The 19,260-nt window shown below is 48.1% G+C and overlaps 6 protein-coding genes across 6 annotated transcripts; 2 read left to right on the forward strand and 4 right to left on the reverse strand.

Annotated features, from left to right (window-relative positions):
• Positions 1 to 379: 379 nt before the first annotated feature.
• On the reverse strand, positions 380 to 4,348 carry FMAN_15161 (uncharacterized protein; the record flags this gene model as incomplete). The annotated part of the gene is made up of 6 exons (XM_041822495.1): positions 380 to 1,098; positions 1,150 to 1,430; positions 1,493 to 3,848; positions 3,913 to 4,045; positions 4,097 to 4,162; positions 4,217 to 4,348. 6 exons carry the CDS (start codon positions 4,346 to 4,348, stop codon positions 380 to 382), a joined length of 3,687 nt encoding a protein of 1,228 aa, XP_041688169.1.
• A 2,498-nt stretch (positions 4,349 to 6,846) lies between these two features.
• FMAN_15160 (uncharacterized protein) lies at positions 6,847 to 8,735 on the reverse strand (the record flags this gene model as incomplete). Its single annotated transcript, XM_041822496.1, has 5 exons — positions 6,847 to 7,178; positions 7,234 to 8,181; positions 8,245 to 8,328; positions 8,383 to 8,494; positions 8,544 to 8,735. 5 exons carry the CDS (start codon positions 8,733 to 8,735, stop codon positions 6,847 to 6,849), a joined length of 1,668 nt encoding a protein of 555 aa, XP_041688170.1.
• A 933-nt stretch (positions 8,736 to 9,668) lies between these two features.
• FMAN_15159 (uncharacterized protein) lies at positions 9,669 to 11,743 on the forward strand (the record flags this gene model as incomplete). Its single annotated transcript, XM_041822497.1, has 6 exons — positions 9,669 to 9,701; positions 9,854 to 9,966; positions 10,016 to 10,395; positions 10,448 to 10,746; positions 10,798 to 11,250; positions 11,297 to 11,743. The coding sequence occupies 6 exons, from the start codon at positions 9,669 to 9,671 to the stop codon at positions 11,741 to 11,743; spliced, it is 1,725 nt and encodes a 574-aa protein (XP_041688171.1).
• Positions 11,744 to 11,968: 225 nt separating this feature from the next.
• Positions 11,969 to 13,180, reverse strand: FMAN_15158 (uncharacterized protein; the record flags this gene model as incomplete). Its single annotated transcript, XM_041822498.1, has 3 exons — positions 11,969 to 12,842; positions 12,899 to 12,947; positions 13,081 to 13,180. 3 exons carry the CDS (start codon positions 13,178 to 13,180, stop codon positions 11,969 to 11,971), a joined length of 1,023 nt encoding a protein of 340 aa, XP_041688172.1.
• Positions 13,181 to 14,349: 1,169 nt separating this feature from the next.
• FMAN_15157 (uncharacterized protein) lies at positions 14,350 to 16,651 on the forward strand (the record flags this gene model as incomplete). The annotated part of the gene is made up of 3 exons (XM_041822499.1): positions 14,350 to 14,639; positions 14,688 to 14,794; positions 14,844 to 16,651. 3 exons carry the CDS (start codon positions 14,350 to 14,352, stop codon positions 16,649 to 16,651), a joined length of 2,205 nt encoding a protein of 734 aa, XP_041688173.1.
• A 190-nt stretch (positions 16,652 to 16,841) lies between these two features.
• On the reverse strand, positions 16,842 to 18,887 carry FMAN_15156 (putative phenylacetyl-CoA ligase; the record flags this gene model as incomplete). The annotated part of the gene is made up of 6 exons (XM_041822500.1): positions 16,842 to 17,255; positions 17,304 to 17,629; positions 17,690 to 17,852; positions 17,902 to 18,147; positions 18,200 to 18,568; positions 18,618 to 18,887. The coding sequence occupies 6 exons, from the start codon at positions 18,885 to 18,887 to the stop codon at positions 16,842 to 16,844; spliced, it is 1,788 nt and encodes a 595-aa protein (XP_041688174.1).
• Between the last annotated feature and the right edge of the window lie 373 nt (positions 18,888 to 19,260).

Raw genomic sequence — 19,260 nt, forward strand, 5'->3', positions numbered from 1 at the left:
GTCGGTGAAATGAACTGCGCCTCACATAATTGGTGGCATATAGACCACTGAATATCCATCTAAGCTAGACAAGCAGATGGGCGAAGCCTTGTTTTCAACCCCCCGGTCACTTACACCAATGAGGGAGAAACACGCAATGTTCCGTCATAAGCCTAGCTCGGGGCAAAATTAGAACAATATTATGAAATAGAAAAAGCATCTTGGTAGGTATTGCTAAGCTGAAGGATATTATCTAATTACCCTTTGAGAATTGGTTACATATTATCGTTGTGCTATACATTAATAGGTACGCATTAAACATGACCTTCGTAGTCTAGTCACCACTGCAATCCTCTTTGCGTACAATGCGAAGTCCATATAATAAACTCCCATTTCATCTTCAGTCAGCCCTTCTAGAAGGAGCCGAGAATGTGTTAGTGGCATCTTCATATTCTGCTGGCTGTGCGTTGGCTGAAGTGGATATGTCCAGGTTGCGGTTCAGCTGATTTTCGGATCTTGACGAGTGGGGAATGCTGGCTGGAGTCGGGGCGTGGAAAGTGAACTCTATAGGGTCATTTGAAGTTTGTCCCATCTGGGCGTTGGCGAAAGAGCAGTCCCACGAGCTCATAGAAGCATCATTAGCATCCGTGTCACCGTACATCGATTCCTGGCCGGGACCAAAGCTGTTGAGCGAACCAGTCCCACTGAACAAAGAAACGGACAGAGTATCGGAAACCTGTTGGGGGAATAAAAAGTGCGGTGGAATTGGACGATAGATCTGAGCTGATGAGTTGAGCACAGGAGCTGCTCCAAGGGCTTCTAAAGAAGCAGTCCCCCTTTGTGGCTCCATGGGCAAGGCAACCTCGATTGATGGGTTCAATTCTGTTGAAACAAGCTCCTGTATTGCGCCTTGTCGTATTGGTAGCTCCCCAGGAAAGGTCGGTGGCTGGTTGCCAGGCCTCGTTGATGCTCTTGGCCAGGGATCGAGAAGGTTAGCCAGTTGCTCGAAAACCTCCCTCCCCATATTACTAGGGTTTCTCCAGACCTCCTGTCTAAACTCTTCACTACGAAGCCTGGCAGCAACCTTGATACGACACTCGGTCTCGGTTGTCTCATGATCTTGGTCTTGTCAGTGAGAGAATCAAAGCATAAGCATACTGAGCCACTTACAGGGACTTGGTAAGTCCGTTACCCAATCAGGAAATACTGTATTGAATGTCTTCTCCCAGTGGTGAACTGGCGTCTCGAACTGCTTGGGCTTGAGAGATTTTAATGTGTCGCTTTGATTCGTGTCGAAACCATCCTCATAGTTCATAGCAACTCTCAAGGGCTCACAAGCCACTGTCAAAATAAGGTGATCCTGGATTTCACTCTCTGGAAGGATTGACTTGCACCTCCCGCATCGAGTCTTTTTGTCGCATCCTAAGAAATGCCGCCTAAACAGATGTTCTCTATCACTGTGTGAGTAAAAAAAAGTCTGTGTGTGCTGTGATGTTTTCATTCCTTTACTTACTTCAGACGGTGCATATCTGGGAACCCAAAATTGGAGCAAGCACCTCCAAACCGGTTGGGGCATCTTTTGTTATATGGGCATGCAAACCGTAGTTCGAAAGTATGCCGGGATTGCTTTTGTGGTGGAGGGGCCATGCTCTGCTGATCACTTTCGTCCATGTCCTCAGTTGTGTCACGACCGCGTTTCTTTGAACCCTGGCGGCCCCGTTTTCCTGATTTTCCAGAGTCGATTGGGCCAGTGTTTGAAGAAGATGAACAACTGCCAGACCCACGACAACAAAGTCCAAGTACGAATCCTAACAGAACCCGTTGTACCCAGCCAGGAAGGTTGCGAGGTGGGAGGTCTCTAAGCCTCTCAAAGGATGCCTTCGGTATTGTGGAGAGAAGTCGCGCGAGAGTTGCCTTTTTGCCGGCTGCGATCGCATGTTGAAGTGGACTCCAACCAAATTCGTCCGCTGTTAGAGCGTTGGCTCCATAGGAAATCAAGACATCGACGATTGAAGCTCTACCCAAAGATGCTGCCAGAGATAAAGCTGGCTGTGTGGCGACAGGGAGTTGCTTCGTATTTGACCCTTTGCGCAGAAGCAGTTCTACTACCTTCTTGTTACCGCAACGGGCGGCCAGATCTAGTGGTGAGGTGCCGTTCGAAGTGTATTCAACTGTGGCTCCGTGGTCGAGAAGAGCATCTACGACTTCAACATGGCCATATGCTGCAGCCCATCCAAGCGGTGTTATGCCATATAAGCAGTCTCGGTCGTTGTAACTCTCGCCCAATGAAATGTATCGGTCACATAAGTCAACGTGGCCTATAACACATATTAAATGTAGCGGACTCGATCCCTTCAACTGCTGTGCTGGCCAAGACCTATCAATGGTATGCTTGTGTGTCAAAAGAGGCCAATCTTTATAATTGAGAGCAATACTCTCATTTAAATCAAGAAAACTCTCGAAGAAAGCGTCACGAGAAAGCTCTGATAAGAAGCCTAAGCTGGATGAATCTGGCTTCAGTGCCTTCCTTAGGTGTGAGCTCCAGTTCTCCAAAGCGTAGAAAGAGATTTCCCAGGTATCAGAGACCAAGGTTGTGTAGCCTATACGGCGAGAACGGGTTTCTGAAATGATTATCTGGCAGCAGGACCATGCAAGAGCTTTGTGTCCTTCGGGTGAGAAATTGTAAGTTTGCAAAGCCAATGATCCATATGACATCAAGAACTGAGAAACGCTGTGGTGAGTGAAACGGACCACAGGCTGTCTCGGGGAAGTAAGGGGGGATTGCACCGAAATCAACCCTCTACATAGGGAAGTGATGTTACGAGCGCAGTTGCAGAAGACCCCATATTCCCTTGGTCTTCCTCTCCGGATTGGGCGGCTGTGAGTGCAAGCCTTATACCCTTGGACCTTTTCGAATGCCAAAGCGTTGGTGAGCTCAGGAACAGTCAAAGGACGTGTCGCAAAAGCGACCCATCGGAAGGTATGCTGAAAGATATCTCGACTCTTCTGGCTGGACTCAATGTCGGCGAGGATTAAAGAATATAGATCCACAAGGCCTCTAGGGAAATCGATGCGGCTGGGTCGACCTTCCGGCTGATCGAGCCATATTTCGAGATTTGAAAGCACTAGATCAATGTATAAGAACATACCACCTGACGCCTCAATTAAGCTCTGTATTAAGTCTCCCTGTACACTGGAAATATTTCGTTCGGCTGACAACACTCTCGATTTGGCGTAGTAGATGATGTCGGCGGTGTTGAGATCCTCCAGAATTATGGTATGGGCGTCGAGGCCAGGGAGCCTGGGGCTTGATCGTGATGAAGCACATATCCGGATGGATGGGATCCTAAGAATATCGAGAATGACTGAGCTGACCGAAAGCTCCTCGGTAGCCTCGTCCAAGGCATCGATAATAAGCACAATATGCGAGTCATCATGAGTAGCCCGTAAGAAAGAATCCTGGAGATATGAGAGCAGCTCGCCGTCACCCCACTGCCAATTAGCACCATAATCCCCGTGTATTTCTGTTCTTATAGCGTATGTATCCCGCATTTCCAAAAGTTGATAACGAGGGCTTGTGGCGAGCAGTTGAAAGATGAGAGAACGAAGCATGGCGTTTGTAGAAGTGTGGCTAGAGTAGTTGAATTGAAAAAAGAGGAGGGGTGTCGGTTTTCGGAACGTCAGGGTCTGATGTATGTATCGCAAAAGTGTTGACTTGCCACTTCCTGGCTTACCTTTTACCCACAAAAGACCTGACGGTTGTTCAAGCCAAGATTCAAAGGTATGATTCTCAAAAATCCAGGAACAAGTCCCTTTCATTGCTCCCGAGAGGAACTCAGTGTTGTTGACATGGAGAGATCGAAGGAGTCCTGAGCATGGTGAGCAAGCTTTGAGGAAAGACAAGAAACTATTTAAGTAAAGACAGAAACCTACCAGACGTATCAGGGTCCATTTGTTGGAAAGGGGTCTCGGATTCCATGGTTTCAGGACTATGATAAAAGCTATGTATCACCGTAGATACGGCTCTATATGTAGAGCTAAGAGGGTCGGAGAATTTCCAAGTGTTCTGGAAAAAGATGAGCCACCAACGGAAACTAAACGAACTTGAAACACATACCCAGTGGTCAGCGTGAAGACCAATCTGCTTCTGACCCTCAACACGAACATCATCAGAGTTGACAATCTGATTCAACGCGCACAGTCAGTATGAAAATTGCACAGCCAAGAGTAAACTTACAGGGCCGAACATATCAGGAGCTCCAGGTGAATTCAGCTCTTCGAAGAATGAAATAGGCCTGAATCCAAGGCGAGACCAAAGGATACTATTGAAATTTCGAAGGAGGTTTTTAACTGACGCAACTGTCTCCATGCTGATGCCTTGTGAAGTATGAGTTCGATTGTGTCGCATGAAGTTCAATTGATATGGTAGTCTTGCATCTGTGGTCGAATGAGGTGTTCCGATGAAGATAACACCTAGAATCAATGGATGAAATGTCTGGTAGTTAGCAGACCCATCCAGCGATCTCAGAAGTGCGTCTTTGGCAACAAAACCACCAGAGCCGTGGCAAACAATAATGGTTCTTTTGCGGCTCTATATAAATTAATTGATTGTCAGGGGCCCAAGATAGGAACCGAGTACCAGATTATTAGATGAATTGTATGAGATCCCCGTGCCTGTCTTTACTGTTAGCTATCACAATCATTCGTGGGCGACGTCCACCATAAAAAGAAGGGGGATGAAATGCCTTGATCAATAAGTGCTGTGCATAGTGCTTTTGCTGCTTCGGGAATGTTGTTCACGTTGTCCAGAAGATTGTCACCGTGATAGAAGGTATATGCGGTTGTTTGCGGAAGCTCGAATGGCGATTTAATCAGCTTCAGTCCCACCGCTTCACTGTTATCATATCTTCCTGCAGCACTAGTACAAGGGGAGCTGAGACCATGGATGAAGATGATTCTAAATGAAAGGTCAGCCACGGCTTCATCGAGCTCTGGCTCCGGCCTATAGCCAGCAGCTTCGTTGTAAATTGACATTGACATGGTGCGACTTCGAGGTTTGGGGTACAAGGAACGTACAGGATGCAGGAAGGAAAAAGAGAGAGTTTGATGAGACGAGCCTCCATTCTTGAACAATATGCCATTCTTTCATAAATAGAGTGTGCAACACTCTCAGCACTCTTTGAGCGAACTGTAGCGCAAACAACAAGGCAACACAGTCGCGGCCCAATCGAGGGTCTAGCTCAATGATTTAAGGTATCAGTGTCATTCTTCCTCCAGATGATTCGACGATGAACTGCATACAATGCATTGTTTGCCGCCACAATTGGAATTTGGAGTAAGAAAATACGCATAGTAACTGGTTTTCGCAATGCGCGTTTGCAAAGACCCCAGTGTAGGTGCATACCACCAATCATCTTCAATTCCTGCCCACCATCTTGGTCCAGCCCGCCTCACCGACTTACGTACAGTATGCACGCAAGGGGAGGCAGGAAAACGCAGGATCTCTGTTCTAGGTTATGGAGATACTCAGGTAAGTTGGTTTAGACTTAATTGGCTCTTTGATAAGTTTATTTATCCTCTGATAAATCTGGTGACCTGCTGACTTAGTCCACGTAAGCAAGGACCTATGATATGACCTATGCCATTTACAATCTCTCGAGCTGCACGTCTTGGTTATTAGATCTGTAATACTAATATTACAGTCTAAACACTATAGAGCTACCATTCTCTACAACTACTTGTTGTCTCAGAAATGTCAAGTCTCCGAAGAGTGTCAGGTTTGACCTTTCCTGCCTGTTGCCTCTCTCCAACCCTGCCAGATCGGTGAGCCTAAAAATGAAGCAGATGTCGCTCCTGACAAGCGGTAAAATATTAGGTCAGCAGTTTCTCAAGGAAGAGTGAAAAAGAAGAGTAGAAGCCAAAGTTGGAATGTCAGACGATGTCGGTTCAAAATAGGTCTTCAAGGTTGCAGAAATCTCAGCTCGGCAAAATATCGTTCATCATGGTTTGAGGCTTCGGGAAGAAAGAAACAGCACTTACAAGGCATAGTCCTTCAATCATCAGAATTGGCATTCAGGCACAGATAGGAATAAAAGATCACTTATGCTTGTCGCCAGAGATATTCGAGGCTGTTTGCTTTTACTTATAGCAGAATACGATTGAAGTATCCCCTTTACCCTAACTCAACCACGACCCTAACTGAGGTATACTGAATGGTGATTGATACATTATGAATCATAGTGACAGTAAATGCGACATACTGTATCATTTCCCAATTTAGAAATACTTTAATCCAGCGGTGCGGCAGTTGACGGTCCGGCGCCCGGCGGCCGTGCGTGGGCGAGCGGACTTCGGACGTAAACCGTCCGGATCAGTGACAGGGCTACACGGCAGAGGGTACAGGAGGACAAAGCGGCCTACGAGTTGGCTTTGACGTACTGATGACAGTCCATAGGCTCCTTCCGTACCCGTAGGCAGGTCATGGAATATAGAGGCCCAGTCCCTCGGGGGACAGAGAGTCGAGATTTGAGCTACCAAGCAAGCATCACCTATCTGAAATAACTGGTATCACGTCAAGGGACTTAATTATTATCTGGAACTCTATTAACTAGATTATAAGAGAGTTGACTAGAACTTTTTGGAGCCACGAGGGCACTGCGTTTAAGATGCCATATGCCAGTACCTGAGATTTCTTTACCTATAAGATTCTCCACGATGGTCTAGGTATCTATAGGTTTGTATGCAAGTAATTTCTGGTCTGGCCCCTGAAGTATAGCGTGAATCTAGAACTACTATATATACCTACAATGGCTATTGAACCACTCAATCCAACCATAGCTGACTATTTCCTAAAAAAAAAACCTTCACTTAGGCCTGGTCTTTCTCGTCACTCATGACCTCCTCTGTGTCGTTTTTGTTTTCCCTGTTTAACCTCACCCACTTGCTGCCCCAAGAGAAGACGAACGCCAGACTGGTTCCAGCGATTGCAATAAGAAAGGCGGTCTTTATACCGACCATATAGGCAGAAACTATACCTGGCACGACATTAGGAGCAAAGGTTGAGCGAATCTGTGTCGCGCCCGTCTCCACGACTCGAGTTGGTTCCACGCCTTCAATGGAAGGCAGCGAGGATAAAAGCCGATTCACGAAAGCGGACTGACTAGCTGCGAGGAAAAAGGAGCCGCCAATGGTTTGGAAAACTGTGTGGCGTTAGAAACAAGATTCGAGTGGCGATTTTACGAACGGGATACTCACGAAGAACAATTGCAGTGGCCGATGAGATGTCTGACGCGGCAACACTAGCCTGCACCGCCATGACGGGGACTTGTCCTCCCAGGCCCCATGCTATCCCAGCGAGTACTTGATACCCGATCCAAGCACCAGAGCTGGACTCGGCGTTAAGTGTGTAAAGGAGGCCCGCTGTGATGGTTCCAAGAGCAGATGAAACGATCAAGAACGGTACGTAGTACCCAGTCATACTGATGGCTACTCCAGCCCCGAGGCTTGTGACAATGTTGGCCAGGACCAGCGGGAGGTTGCGAACTCCGGACTCGGTAGGTGAGGCATTGCCCACAGATTGGAAATAAAGCGGCAGGAAGTACAGTATCAAAAAGTAGGAACCGACAAAAAAGAAGGCAAACAGTGAGCTGACATAAATGACCCGCTGGCGAATGATGCGTGGAACGACAACGGCCCGCTCTCCGGCGGCTACCTCCCAGATCATGAACACAGCCGAGATGGCGACAAAGCCTATAAGGAGTCCAATGACCTGCGAGGAGTTCCAGGGCTTGGTCTGTCCCCCGTACTGCAGTGCAAGCATGTAAGAAATAACGGCGCCCATCAAGAGGAAAGCTCCGAACAGGTCCATCTGAAGCAGTTTCTCCTTCCACGATGCCGACGTGGGTTTTGCCGCCGCAGGCGTGTCGAAGAAGAAGATAATGATCATCGCGGAGATGGCACCGGCGGGAAGGTTGATGTAAAAGCACCAGCGCCAAGACACCTTGTCAGAAAAGACACCACCGACGAGGGGACCTATGACGCTCGCGACACCGTAAGAGATACTGAGGGTCGCTGTAAGTAAGGGTCGCTTGGCGGGCGGGACGGAAAAGGCGCCGAGGATGTATGAACCGGAACCGATGCCAGCAGCGCCTATACCGGCAATAGCTCTTCCGAGGATGAGGGTGATCGCATTGGGCGCGGCGCCTGTTGTAGAAGGACATGGTCAGTAACAAACCCAGTTCAGAGAGGATTGATAGGACGACGAACCGCAGAGCAGACTGCCGACCTCGAAGATGAGGATGGAGGCCAGGTAAGCCAGCTTGAGTGGAAAGTACTTGTAGATCTTGCCCCCTAGATGCATCCCCTGTTAGATTCAGAGCGGCTATTGGAAACGAGGGTACTAACAGGTAGTTTGGAAGGCGGCAAGGCACATGAAGAATGCAGAGCCGTACCAGGACACGAGGTCCAAACCGGGAAACTCGTCGGTGATCTTGGGGATAGCTGTGGCAACGATTGTCTCGTCAAGTGTCAGCACGAGTCCTGACTAAGGTAACAGAAGCGCTTACCATATCGAGTGCCTGCAGGAACATGCAGAGAAGCAGTGCCAAGACGATGATGCTTAGACGGAGGCCAGCTGGATACTCAGGGAGAGTGCTTCCGCTACTTTTTGTGCTGTCGCTGTTAAGTCGTGGGCCGTCGGCGTCACCAATCGGAATGGCTGCCAAGTCATCTTCTTTCGATTTTTCAAGTGCCGACATGTTGATCTGCGTATATCTCTGAGGTGCGATGAAAATGGGCTATGAAGATGAGGCTGGCCGTCGTGATCGAAAGAAGGAGTCCGAGGGTGTCAACAACACCATATAACGAGCCGGTGAAGTGGGCCAGGGGCAGATCTTTCAAGCGGCGATGAATCATACTGACACTAGAAAGATCATTTCTCTCGGTGTGACATTTGATATGCTAAAAGCGGAGAATTCGAGTTCATGTCCTGCCGGATCATACGAAAAAAGAGATTCACGCGAATGCCGTTCAGAATCGATCCAGGGTCTCGACGCGGGGTCCGGACTTTGCCAAGGCCCGGCAAGGTCTAACCTAGTTCACATAGGGACCAGCTGGTGAAATGGCCCGGACGGACCTATTGGCCAAGCTCCGGAACGTTTAGCCTTGCGCGCGACAAGGGCCTCATATTGGTATTACGAACCGAACTTTATGCTGACTGTAAGGGGCCTTGCGGGCTTATGCGTCTGGACTTGTTTTGCCGTATACTATCTCGGAGATGAATTCATGGAGAGTCAAGTAAACTTTTTCCCGCCAGGCACAGCCAAGGTTTCTGCCATAGTGTGCTTGCTGCTTGTGCTTAATTGATAAAGGGTAGCTATATATACTTCACAGAATTACTACTGCAATAGGTGTATTGCGCCCAGGCTATAGTTTTTAATTAATATGTTCAAGGTAGTATAGTAACATGAATAATATTATATTAACTGAATGGGGGTTCCCTTGATTGTAATTTACCGTTATCGAGTTTGAGTGCTGCGTATAGGGTAGTGACTTTGAACAGCCCCACCTGGACTTTGCCAAGCCCCGTCCGGAAATGGACATTAGGCGAGTCCAGCGTAGCACTCCATTCATTTCCCCTCGAACCCTGACTCGGTCCGGACTTTCGAATCCTTCACACTCCGGAGGCGAAGATGTCATACGAACCTAGTCTCAACCCACTCTCCGTAAGTGCATCGGTAGATGAACGTGATAGGATGCTACTGTGGATGACTGACACTTATCCACTCTCTTTCTTGTACAGTGCACGCGATGCAAAGTGAAAAAAGTGCGTGCCGCAGGATAGAAGCTTGGCAGACGCAGTATTGACCATGCTTAGGTCCGATGCGATCGCGAAATCCCGACATGTGGCAAGTGTGCTGATCTAGATACCGATTGCATCTATCCGGAGCGCCAGGTACGACAAGTTGCTAAAAGAGTCGGTGGCCATGGGTAGGTTCTTCTTTAGGGTGGGTGACTTCATGTTCTGATCAGGGTACAGAGCGACAGATGACACCCTGAACGCTATTCTCCAACGATTGGAACGTATTGAAAGGATTGCAGGCTCAGCATCCACAACATCGCCCCAGAGTGGCACCCCTGCCAGTCTTGAAACGACGCATATCCAGTCTGGGACACAGTCTTCGAGGTTGTCACCGTTTGCCATCTCCAGAGACCATGCAGCATCCGATGCTTCTCATAGACATTCTACAACCAGGAACTTGCCGGCAACATCACCCCATCTACCTGAGCGAGGTCCTCGCGCAGTCTTGCAAGAAGCGCTGAGACGAGTACAAGACATCAACCTCCAGGCCCTATCTGTCGAGACAGTTACAGCCACTATCGACGTACCACCTGAGCTTGCCAAAACCTGGATCCAGCGTAAGCCTACGGGGACATCACATGATATGCTTGCATGCTAAACACATACTAGGGTACTTTGAGGTGATGCCCACTGACATCTTCCTTAGTCTCGTTGACCGCAGGGTTATTGAACTACTGCCAGATATGATAGGTCTACCGCATATCCGCTTAGACCCAGCTATTCTTGTGGTATACTACTACATATTACGTATGGGGTGCACAATACCAGTGATTGATCAAGAACAAAATGCTCACTTCACTGGAATACATTATGCTAGAAGCATGTACATCTGCTGTCTCCGCGCCATACCGAATTGGCAGCGAGAGGCTGTAGGATCCACAACAGATCTTGTCGCGGCTACTATGCTGGTAGGTATTCCCCTTTCTCTTCGCTTATACTACGTCTCATAAGACTTGCAGACACAAGCAGCATCAGATGCACTAGATCCGCAATTAAGTGCCCAACTGTTTCAACTTGCCAGCAAGTACGCAATAGGTCTAGATCTGCATAACACAGACAGCCCGAACTATCCATCAGGCTTTGGACAAGACAACATCGACGAAGTCCGTCGAGGATTCTGGGAGCTTATGCATTACGAGTTCTTTCATCGACTAGTATACGACGACCCTCCCACCATGACGGCTCAGATGAAGCAATGGATAGTGTCCTTACCCTGGCTGGAGTCCTGTAAGCGACCTGTCTCGCAAGAGGTGCCGACTATCCGGTTCATACTCAAGTCGCGTCTTACTTTCATCCTGGCCGAATTCTTTATGCTACTGGAGAACATCAGTGGGCGTCTTGAAGGCGAGTCGTTGGCTCAAGTCCTTGCACTATGCCAGCAAATCGATGACCTCTACAAGGATTGGGATATCGTGAGTGAGTACGGCTGTGGGCTCGGTATAATGCTGACTCTATTAGGACACCTGGAAAACAAGTTCAAAAGAAAACAAGCTGCATTCCTGGATGCTTGCCGATTTAACAATCGCTGGCTACACATGCATAGTCTTCATGCTCCACAAGGCATCGTTTACCACTGCCGAGTTACCGCAGGAAATATTACAGCTCCCCATAGCTCTGAACGCTTCTAGACAGGTCCTCAAAGCTGGAAACGAACTGCTAAAGCAGTGCCCGTATGCCGGGACTCTATACTATCTGTTTGGTACCTATCATATTGAGGCCGCTTACGCCTGTCTTATCTCCAGCGTAATGAGTTTACCTGAATTTCATGCGACTCAAGAAGACTTTAAATTGCTACAAGGCTTCACACGGGATTTTTCAAACTTGGTAGTGGAAGATGAGTCTTTCCGGCCTCTCCTGGCTGCCTTGAGAACAATCAATAGTAGTGTTTATGCAAACACAGACTAGTCACTAGCTATAGGTATAAAACAACGCTTACTTGCAAAGAGCCAAACACACATACATCTCACCAATCAGTCTCATACTTCGTCCAAAATCCTGGCCTGAACCCCATCGCCGACTTACACAGACACAAGACGCCGAGCGCTTTGTGTCTAGCTGATTTGCACATTGACGATATGCCTTCATCAAATCATCCCTTGGACCAGACCCTGTGACATTGAAAACACACTACTATTGTCTTTCGAGCTGAAGAAAGGCGTATGTAAAGCCAACGTCTTTAGTGATATACGAGCGAAGGAACTCGTCCTTGAAGCAAGCTGACAAGTCCTCAAGGAAAGTTGCCTCTGCGATGGCCACTGATTGAAAGCCATGCTCAATAAGGTCTCTCTTTTTGGGATAGGAGCCTGTGCTATCCGTAAAGAACCGAGAACATGCAGCAGTTGTAAAGCCAGTAATGCCAGCGGCATACCTGACTCTGGCTGCCGTATCAGCACCACCTTGATCTGATACAGCTGGAGACCATGAAGGGTGCATGATTGGGACTGCCACATGAGATTTGACGATCCACTTTCCCTGTTCGGCATTGATGGATGATAATATCTCTTCCATGGTCCGGAAGTACAATGGCAAGCGTACTATGAAAGATGGATCGAGATGGTAGGTGCTTGCGAGGCTGCGAATACTAGCCTGTAGACACGCAACCGCGAAGTCAACCCCGATCTCGCCATGGCAGGGAATGCAGAGTGTCAATGTGCCGTTTGGTCGAATTTCCCTATGGCGAGCTGCTAAGAAAGAAACCAAATCTTCATGAGCGTATCTCGCTAGGTCCAGTGTCTCCCACGAGGATGGCATGTGCTGCAGCCAATGAAGTGCTGTGAAGGAAAACCCTGCATCGACGAAGTCATCAGGTAGGACTTGTCCGAAGAAGGATTTAGGAACCATCAGAGGACTGATAGATAGCTTGCCATCCTGTGATAGTGACGATGAGTTTGTGTCAATGGTTCTTGAAAGGCTGGAAAAGTCGTTGAATGGCGTATCATTGAAAACAAGAGTTGCGGATGAAAGGCCGGGCAAGTTGGAGAGATAATTGGCAAGAAGCCGAATCCTAAGTAAGTTGAGCTTTGAAATCTCAATTATAATTAGATGAAACGAGCGACTTACGTATTCTTGCCCTCAGAGGAACCATAGTCAGCAAGAGTGATGGCACTCCCTACAAGACATGTAAGTATCATCCCAGACAAGGACCAACCGTGACATGGTTGAAAGGTTGAAAGAAACTTCGACATAATGAAAAAAGGAGCTCAAGAGAGCGGACATGTTGAACAGCACTGAAATTGACGAACCTTGGTATTTTGGTAGCTCAAGAAGAGATAATGCCTTGTCGATGGCTAGGCCTTGCAGGGTACAGTTCTCATTGTAGTACCCTCCGCCTTGCATAGACATGTTGTTGGACTTCATACTTGTCAGTATTGGCAATATTTAGCAGTATCAGAACGAGATTCGTAAAAACTTGTCGTCAAAGAGAAAGCGGGTAAAGAGGTAGGTACTGAAGATGCTCCACTTGCACGAGTTTTATAAACTCTTGTCTCCGATATAACGCATCCGGCATCTCCATGAGATCCCGGGTCGTATCTCGTACCATGCTCATCAAGCCACCAAGGGATGAGAAGGCATAGCTCTAGTCCGAGCGTTAACTAATATCACAGACTGGCACAAGACCTCGTGGTTCTCCAGCCAGTGCTGGTGGTTATGTAGATCTGCCAAGGAGGTTTAACTTTCCACATGGCTTTTGAGTTCTAGGGCGCACTCGCAGGGCGCGTCAAAGAGCGAAGATCAAACTCTTTATCTTGACGGGATTGGAAGAAAAGGTTCGTTCTGGTGGGCCAACTAATAAATAACTAACTTGCCAAGTCCCAGACCAAACTGCAATTAGCGTGGTGAACCACCTCAACAAGCCAAGACATATAAACATGTAAACCGTATAACAGAGTTCGTTAGTAGGACTAATTATTGGAGGCTAGTCGCCTTGGCAAGCAGTAATGGAGAGAAAGCCGAATTGATCTTCGATGTCGGGATTCGGGTGTCGTGTACTAGTGTCTATCAGCCCGGAGCTAAAATAGTTTGCCGTGGCGTTACACGACTTACCGAGACAAGTAGTCCCCTGAACTTTATTCCCAACGGTTCTTAAAAGCCATAGCGAGGCTTGGAACGAGAGCCGCGTACTCGGGATCTCCGAGAGTGAGTCAAAATTGTGATTTGTCTCGGCTAGACTTTCTTGATCCAGTGCTAATGTAGACTGCCAATGCATTACACAACCTGCCAACACCAGTAATCCCCTGAAACTCAATCATTTTAATAATTCTGCCTGAATTCTAAGTATCACTATGATGCTTGTTATGTCTAAAACGGGATAGCTTATAGGAAGCGGCCGCTGATAACAAGTTACAATTCTGCCGGTGTCTCCATGAAGTATTAATTATCAAATCGCCGTACAGTCAGCCTTATGGAAACCACTGGTACAGAGCTGACGTGAGGGGCCAATGACCCTTCCGGGATTCGGGGACCGAAATTGGGCAGGTTAAATAGCCCTATCGCCACCAGCTTGAACTCATATGTTTTCTTCTCAAAGCCGCTATTGTCCAGAACTCAATATCAAGCGTCTAGAAATGCCTCTTCGAGACACTGATCGTCTCTCTGGCTGTGGTCACCATGTGACTGCATCCTCCGCCCAGAACCGTGATGCGTCTAGAGGCATCAAGAACTCTGAGGACTCATGTCATTCGCCTACTCATGCTTCTCAAGCCAGCGACATCTGGAAAAAGATCCAAAGTATCAAGGACTGCGGGTTTATTATTCTAGATGGATCTGAACTTGATGTCGCTTCGGTTATTGCAGTCGCCAAGTAAGTCACCATTAGTGTTACAGGACAGTGACCTAACAACGGTACTAGGTACAACTGCAATGCGTATGTCGCAAAGAGAGACGATATAGCAAGCGCTATGAATAAAAGCGTGGTATTACTCGAAGAATATCTCGCCAAGGGTTACTTTGTATACGGTAGATTGCCCTCTCACTGCCTCAAAGCTTTAGTCTGACTGGATGTTAGGTGTCAATACAGGCTTCGGTGGAAGCGCTGATACTCGCACAAAGGACCTCCCCGCTCTACAATCGGCGCTGCTGCAACTTACCCAGGCGGGGATCTTGACCGATGAAGACGCGAATGGCAGTGGGCTAAACAGCATGCCCGTCACCTGGGTTCGAGCCGCCATGCTGATACGCTGTAACACATTGCTTCGGGGTCACTCAGGCGTCCGTTTGGATCTTGTCCAAGCCCTTCTTCTTCTACTCCGAAAGGGCATGACACCTATTGTTCCACTGCGCGGGTCCATCTCCGCATCTGGCGACCTGATTCCCCTATCGTATATCGCCGGTATGCTAGAGGGCAACCCCGACATTCGCGTCCGTACAACAACCTCATTCGTTCTATCTGCCGATAAGGCCCTTGAACTGGCTGGACTCGAACCAATTACCCTCGGACCCAAGGAGGGTCTCGGACTGGTCAATGGCACAGCTCCTTCAGCTGCATTGGGCTGCCTTGCTGTACAAGAGGCAAACAAGATCTTGTTACTAGCTCAAGGCCTTGTAGCCATGTCTTGCGAGGCTTTACTCGGAAAGGCAGAGAACTACCATCCCTTCATTTCTTCTGTTTGTCCTCATCCCGGGCAAGTCCAATGTTCTGCAACTATACTGCACTTCCTCGAGGGATCCTCACTCGTTCAAAGCGTCAAGGAGGAGGACAAGTTCAGGCCCGGTCTCGCTCAGGATAGATATGCCTTGAGGGGAGCTCCACAGTGGCTAGGTCCCCAAATTGAGGATGTCTGCTCTGTCCTATCTCAGATCACAGTGGAACTCAACTCCACTTCAGATAACCCCATTATCGATATCAATTCCGGCGAGGTCTATTCTGGCGCCAACTTCATCTCTAGCTCAGTGGCCAACGGAATGGAAAAAACGCGCCTAGCTCTCCAAATGGTTGGAAAACTTCTCTTCAGCCTCTCCTCCGAACTGATAAACCCTACCATGAACAGAGGTGTTCCTCCAAATCTCGTCGCCGACGATCCCAGTTTATCTTTTACTATGAAGGGAATTGACATCAGCATGGCTGCTTACCTATCAGAGCTTGGATATCTCGCCAACCCTGTTACACCCCATGTCCAGTCTGCAGAGATGCACAACCAGTCGATCAACTCTCTTGCGCTGATCTCGGGAAGATATACTCTTCAAGCTGCTGATGTTGTCATGCAAATGTGCGCTGCGCATCTTTTCGCTGTTTGTCAGGCGTTGGACCTGCGAGTGCTGCACATGGTATATCTCAAATCTCTCAGAAGCAAGTTGGTCTCTATAGTGCAGCCGCTCCTTAGTGGAGTTGAAAACCAGGTCGCGGAAGGGATTTATGAGAGCCTCCATGAGACTATCACAAAATCGTGGAATGCCTCAGCGTGCTTCGATCTTGAAGATAGATGTAAGGCTCTCTCCAAAGAAATAGTATCAATACTCCGGGATTATCCTGACGAATGTGAGATGGATCTTGAATTCTTAGAGTCATTCCGGGGAGATTTGGAGAGTTTGGCTTATTTGACCTTCACTCAGACACGGAGCGAGTTCTTCATCAAACCTCTCACGAAACAATATCTCGGCCATGCTTCTCTGAGATTATACTCATTTGTAAGAGAAGAACTCGGCGTGCCCTTCCATCAAGGGCTGGTAGAGCATCCTGGCAGAGGTATTGAGGGAAAGATCAATGGGCGAGAGAAAAGAACAATTGGGTCTTGGGTTTTGACCATCTATACCGCCCTGATTAATGATCAGGTCTGGAATCCTTTGGTTGAAGTACTAGGGAGTGAGGCGTTTTAGGTGCGACTAGCGTTACTTAAAGTTCCTGAGATGTCTTGTCGCATCAGAGACGAGGTACTAGCCTTGTTTACCGCGGTGAATTACCTGCGTCGTATCATTTGTCCACATTAAGGTGTCAATTTTGTATTCGACGAATTAATTATAACTTAATCTTTAAAATGAGTTGACTACTTATATAACGAAAGATGCCCTAAACTCGTGCTACTTCGCTTGTCCCTTGTGCCTGAATCCCGTTCGCCCCAGCGATATCCTTCACCGGCAGGCTGCCATTTGTCCCATTCATGGGCGGCTGGTCCTTCTGCTTTGCCTTTTCTCTCAGAATCTTCTTCAGCACCTTGCCACTCTGCCCACGGGGAAGCTCCTCGATGAAGCGAATCTGCTTTCGCAGCCAGTGCGTCTCATCAAGCTGGGCCTTGATACTCTCATCCAACTGCAGGATCAGCTCTTTCTGCTCTTGGGCAGTCATATCCTGCTTGGTTGGTACGACAAAGGCAAGTGGCCGTTCACCTGCTTCATCGTCTACAATGCCAATGACTGCTGCGTCCAAGATACCTGCCTGTACTCGAAGTAGCTCTTCAATCTCAGCGGGGTTAACTTGTAGACCCTGGATACTCGTCAGTAATGAGGCATGGGAAGGCGGAGGGAGACATACCTTGACCTTGATCATGTCTTTGAGTCTGTCAACCAGGTAAAGATGGTCATCGCCATGGGGACTTCTTCTGAAGAAACCGATGTCGCCAGTGGGCAACCATCCATCAACTGTAAACTTGGCCCTCATAGCATCATCTTCGCCAAGGTATCCGAGGATCATGGCAGCCGACTTGAGATAAAGCTCTCCAGCAGTGTCATATGAAGTGATCTCCTTCCCGTCCTGGTCGATAAGACGGCCTTGATTGGACGGGAACAAACAGCCGCTGGATCCAGGCATGATATCAGCCGCCCGACTGAAAGTCACAATGGATACACATTCAGTCAGGCCTATTCCAGGGGTGTCAGTCAGAGTTGGGGACGCTGCCCAAGTGTTGTGTGTTAGCTTACCGTATCCGACCAAGAGACTCCAGCTAGGCATCAAAGCCTTCATTTTCTTTGTAACACTATCACTACAAGCCGCAGCACCAAGAACGACATCTTGAACAGAGGAGAGGTCGAAGATCTCAAAGAGAACTGGATTTGCAGCAAGCGCGGCAATGACCGGAGGTACCTTGCATCATCAGCGAAATCGATCTCAAACAGCTGCAAATATGACGTACCAGATATAAACGCGAGATACGGTGCTCTTGAATCGATTTAAGCACCAACTGCATGTTAAAGTTCGGGTGGAGAACAGACGAGTCACCTCTCACAAACATAGCATGCGTAGTGACAAGACCATAGCCGTGGTTGAGCGGCAGTACAGCAAGGCCGATATCAGGGTGTTTGTACCTAGCTGAGCTTTCATAGGCGACTGCTTGGGTGACATTGGCTATGAGGTTGGCATGTGTTATTATGGCCAGTTTCTGATCACATTAGCCTTAGAAACTTCAGTAAAGGTCAGGATTCTTCTCCTACCTGAGGTCCTGAAGTTCCACTCGTAGTAAGGTAGAACGCAACTGTGGTGTGAGCATCCTTTGGCTGAAGCTGCTCAAGCTCAGGAAGCTCAGTGCCCTCCTGGTAAAGCTGGGGTAGACACTTGATCTCTCCTTCAAAGTTTGGCAATTGAGTGTTGCTAGTGTTGATCGAGAAGATTCGTCGAGGGGTCCTGGGAAGACGGTTTAAGATCTCTTTGCAAGAAGGCAGTAGCTCTTCGCATGTGATTAGAATGTCGCACTTGGCTTTGGTCATGTGCGAAGAAATCTCAACGGGTGAAGTCGTCGGCTGGAGGAGTAGACAAATACCACCAATGCGATGAATGGCCCAGCAAACAACGAGGAAGTCAAGCTACAGAGTGGTGAGTATTACAAGTTTATTATAGTTTTGAGGAACGTACCGAATTGACAGCCAAAACGCCAATGACCTTTTTTTCGGTAGTACCCTGATTCGGCGACCATCCAAGTTCATTGCACAAAGCTTTCGCCAAAGCGTTGACTTTCTCTCTGATTTCTTTAAGGGTATACTTCTTACCCGTCAAGGCGCAGATGAACGGTGCACGAACACTACCAGTGGCACGTCGGCTCTCGAGCGCCCACTCAGCAACGTTTGCATTGGGGGGGATCTGGGTTGTGATGTCAGGGACCCACGAGGGAGGTTGAAAGACCATCTTGACCGAGTGTTCAGCGTTGACCGCAGTGTCGGTATCAACTGTGGAGAACGTCGCTTCAGAAATGTTGACCCAACGGAGTTCTCTGCTAAATAGACGGAGACAGTGGATGAAGTCGGATAACAGATGAAGACCGAAGAACGATGCTCCATCGAATAGAGCCACGTCCAATTATAATAACAACATCCTACTACGAAAATGACTTTGTATAACCAGAATGTCACTGTCAGCTTGGGGATCGCGGGGTCAGAGGATTGTAGGATTGAAGGATCACAAGTAAGCACCTGGAGTCGAGGATTGACCAATTCAGCAACACTAATTATTAACGTTTCGCCGCACTTTATCTTACTTGAATCCTCCTGCAGAAAAGACA

This window comes from Fusarium mangiferae (assembly GCF_900044065.1).
Source record: "Fusarium mangiferae strain MRC7560 genome assembly, contig: FMAN_scaffold014, whole genome shotgun sequence".
Lineage (NCBI taxonomy): Eukaryota > Fungi > Ascomycota > Sordariomycetes > Hypocreales > Nectriaceae > Fusarium > Fusarium mangiferae.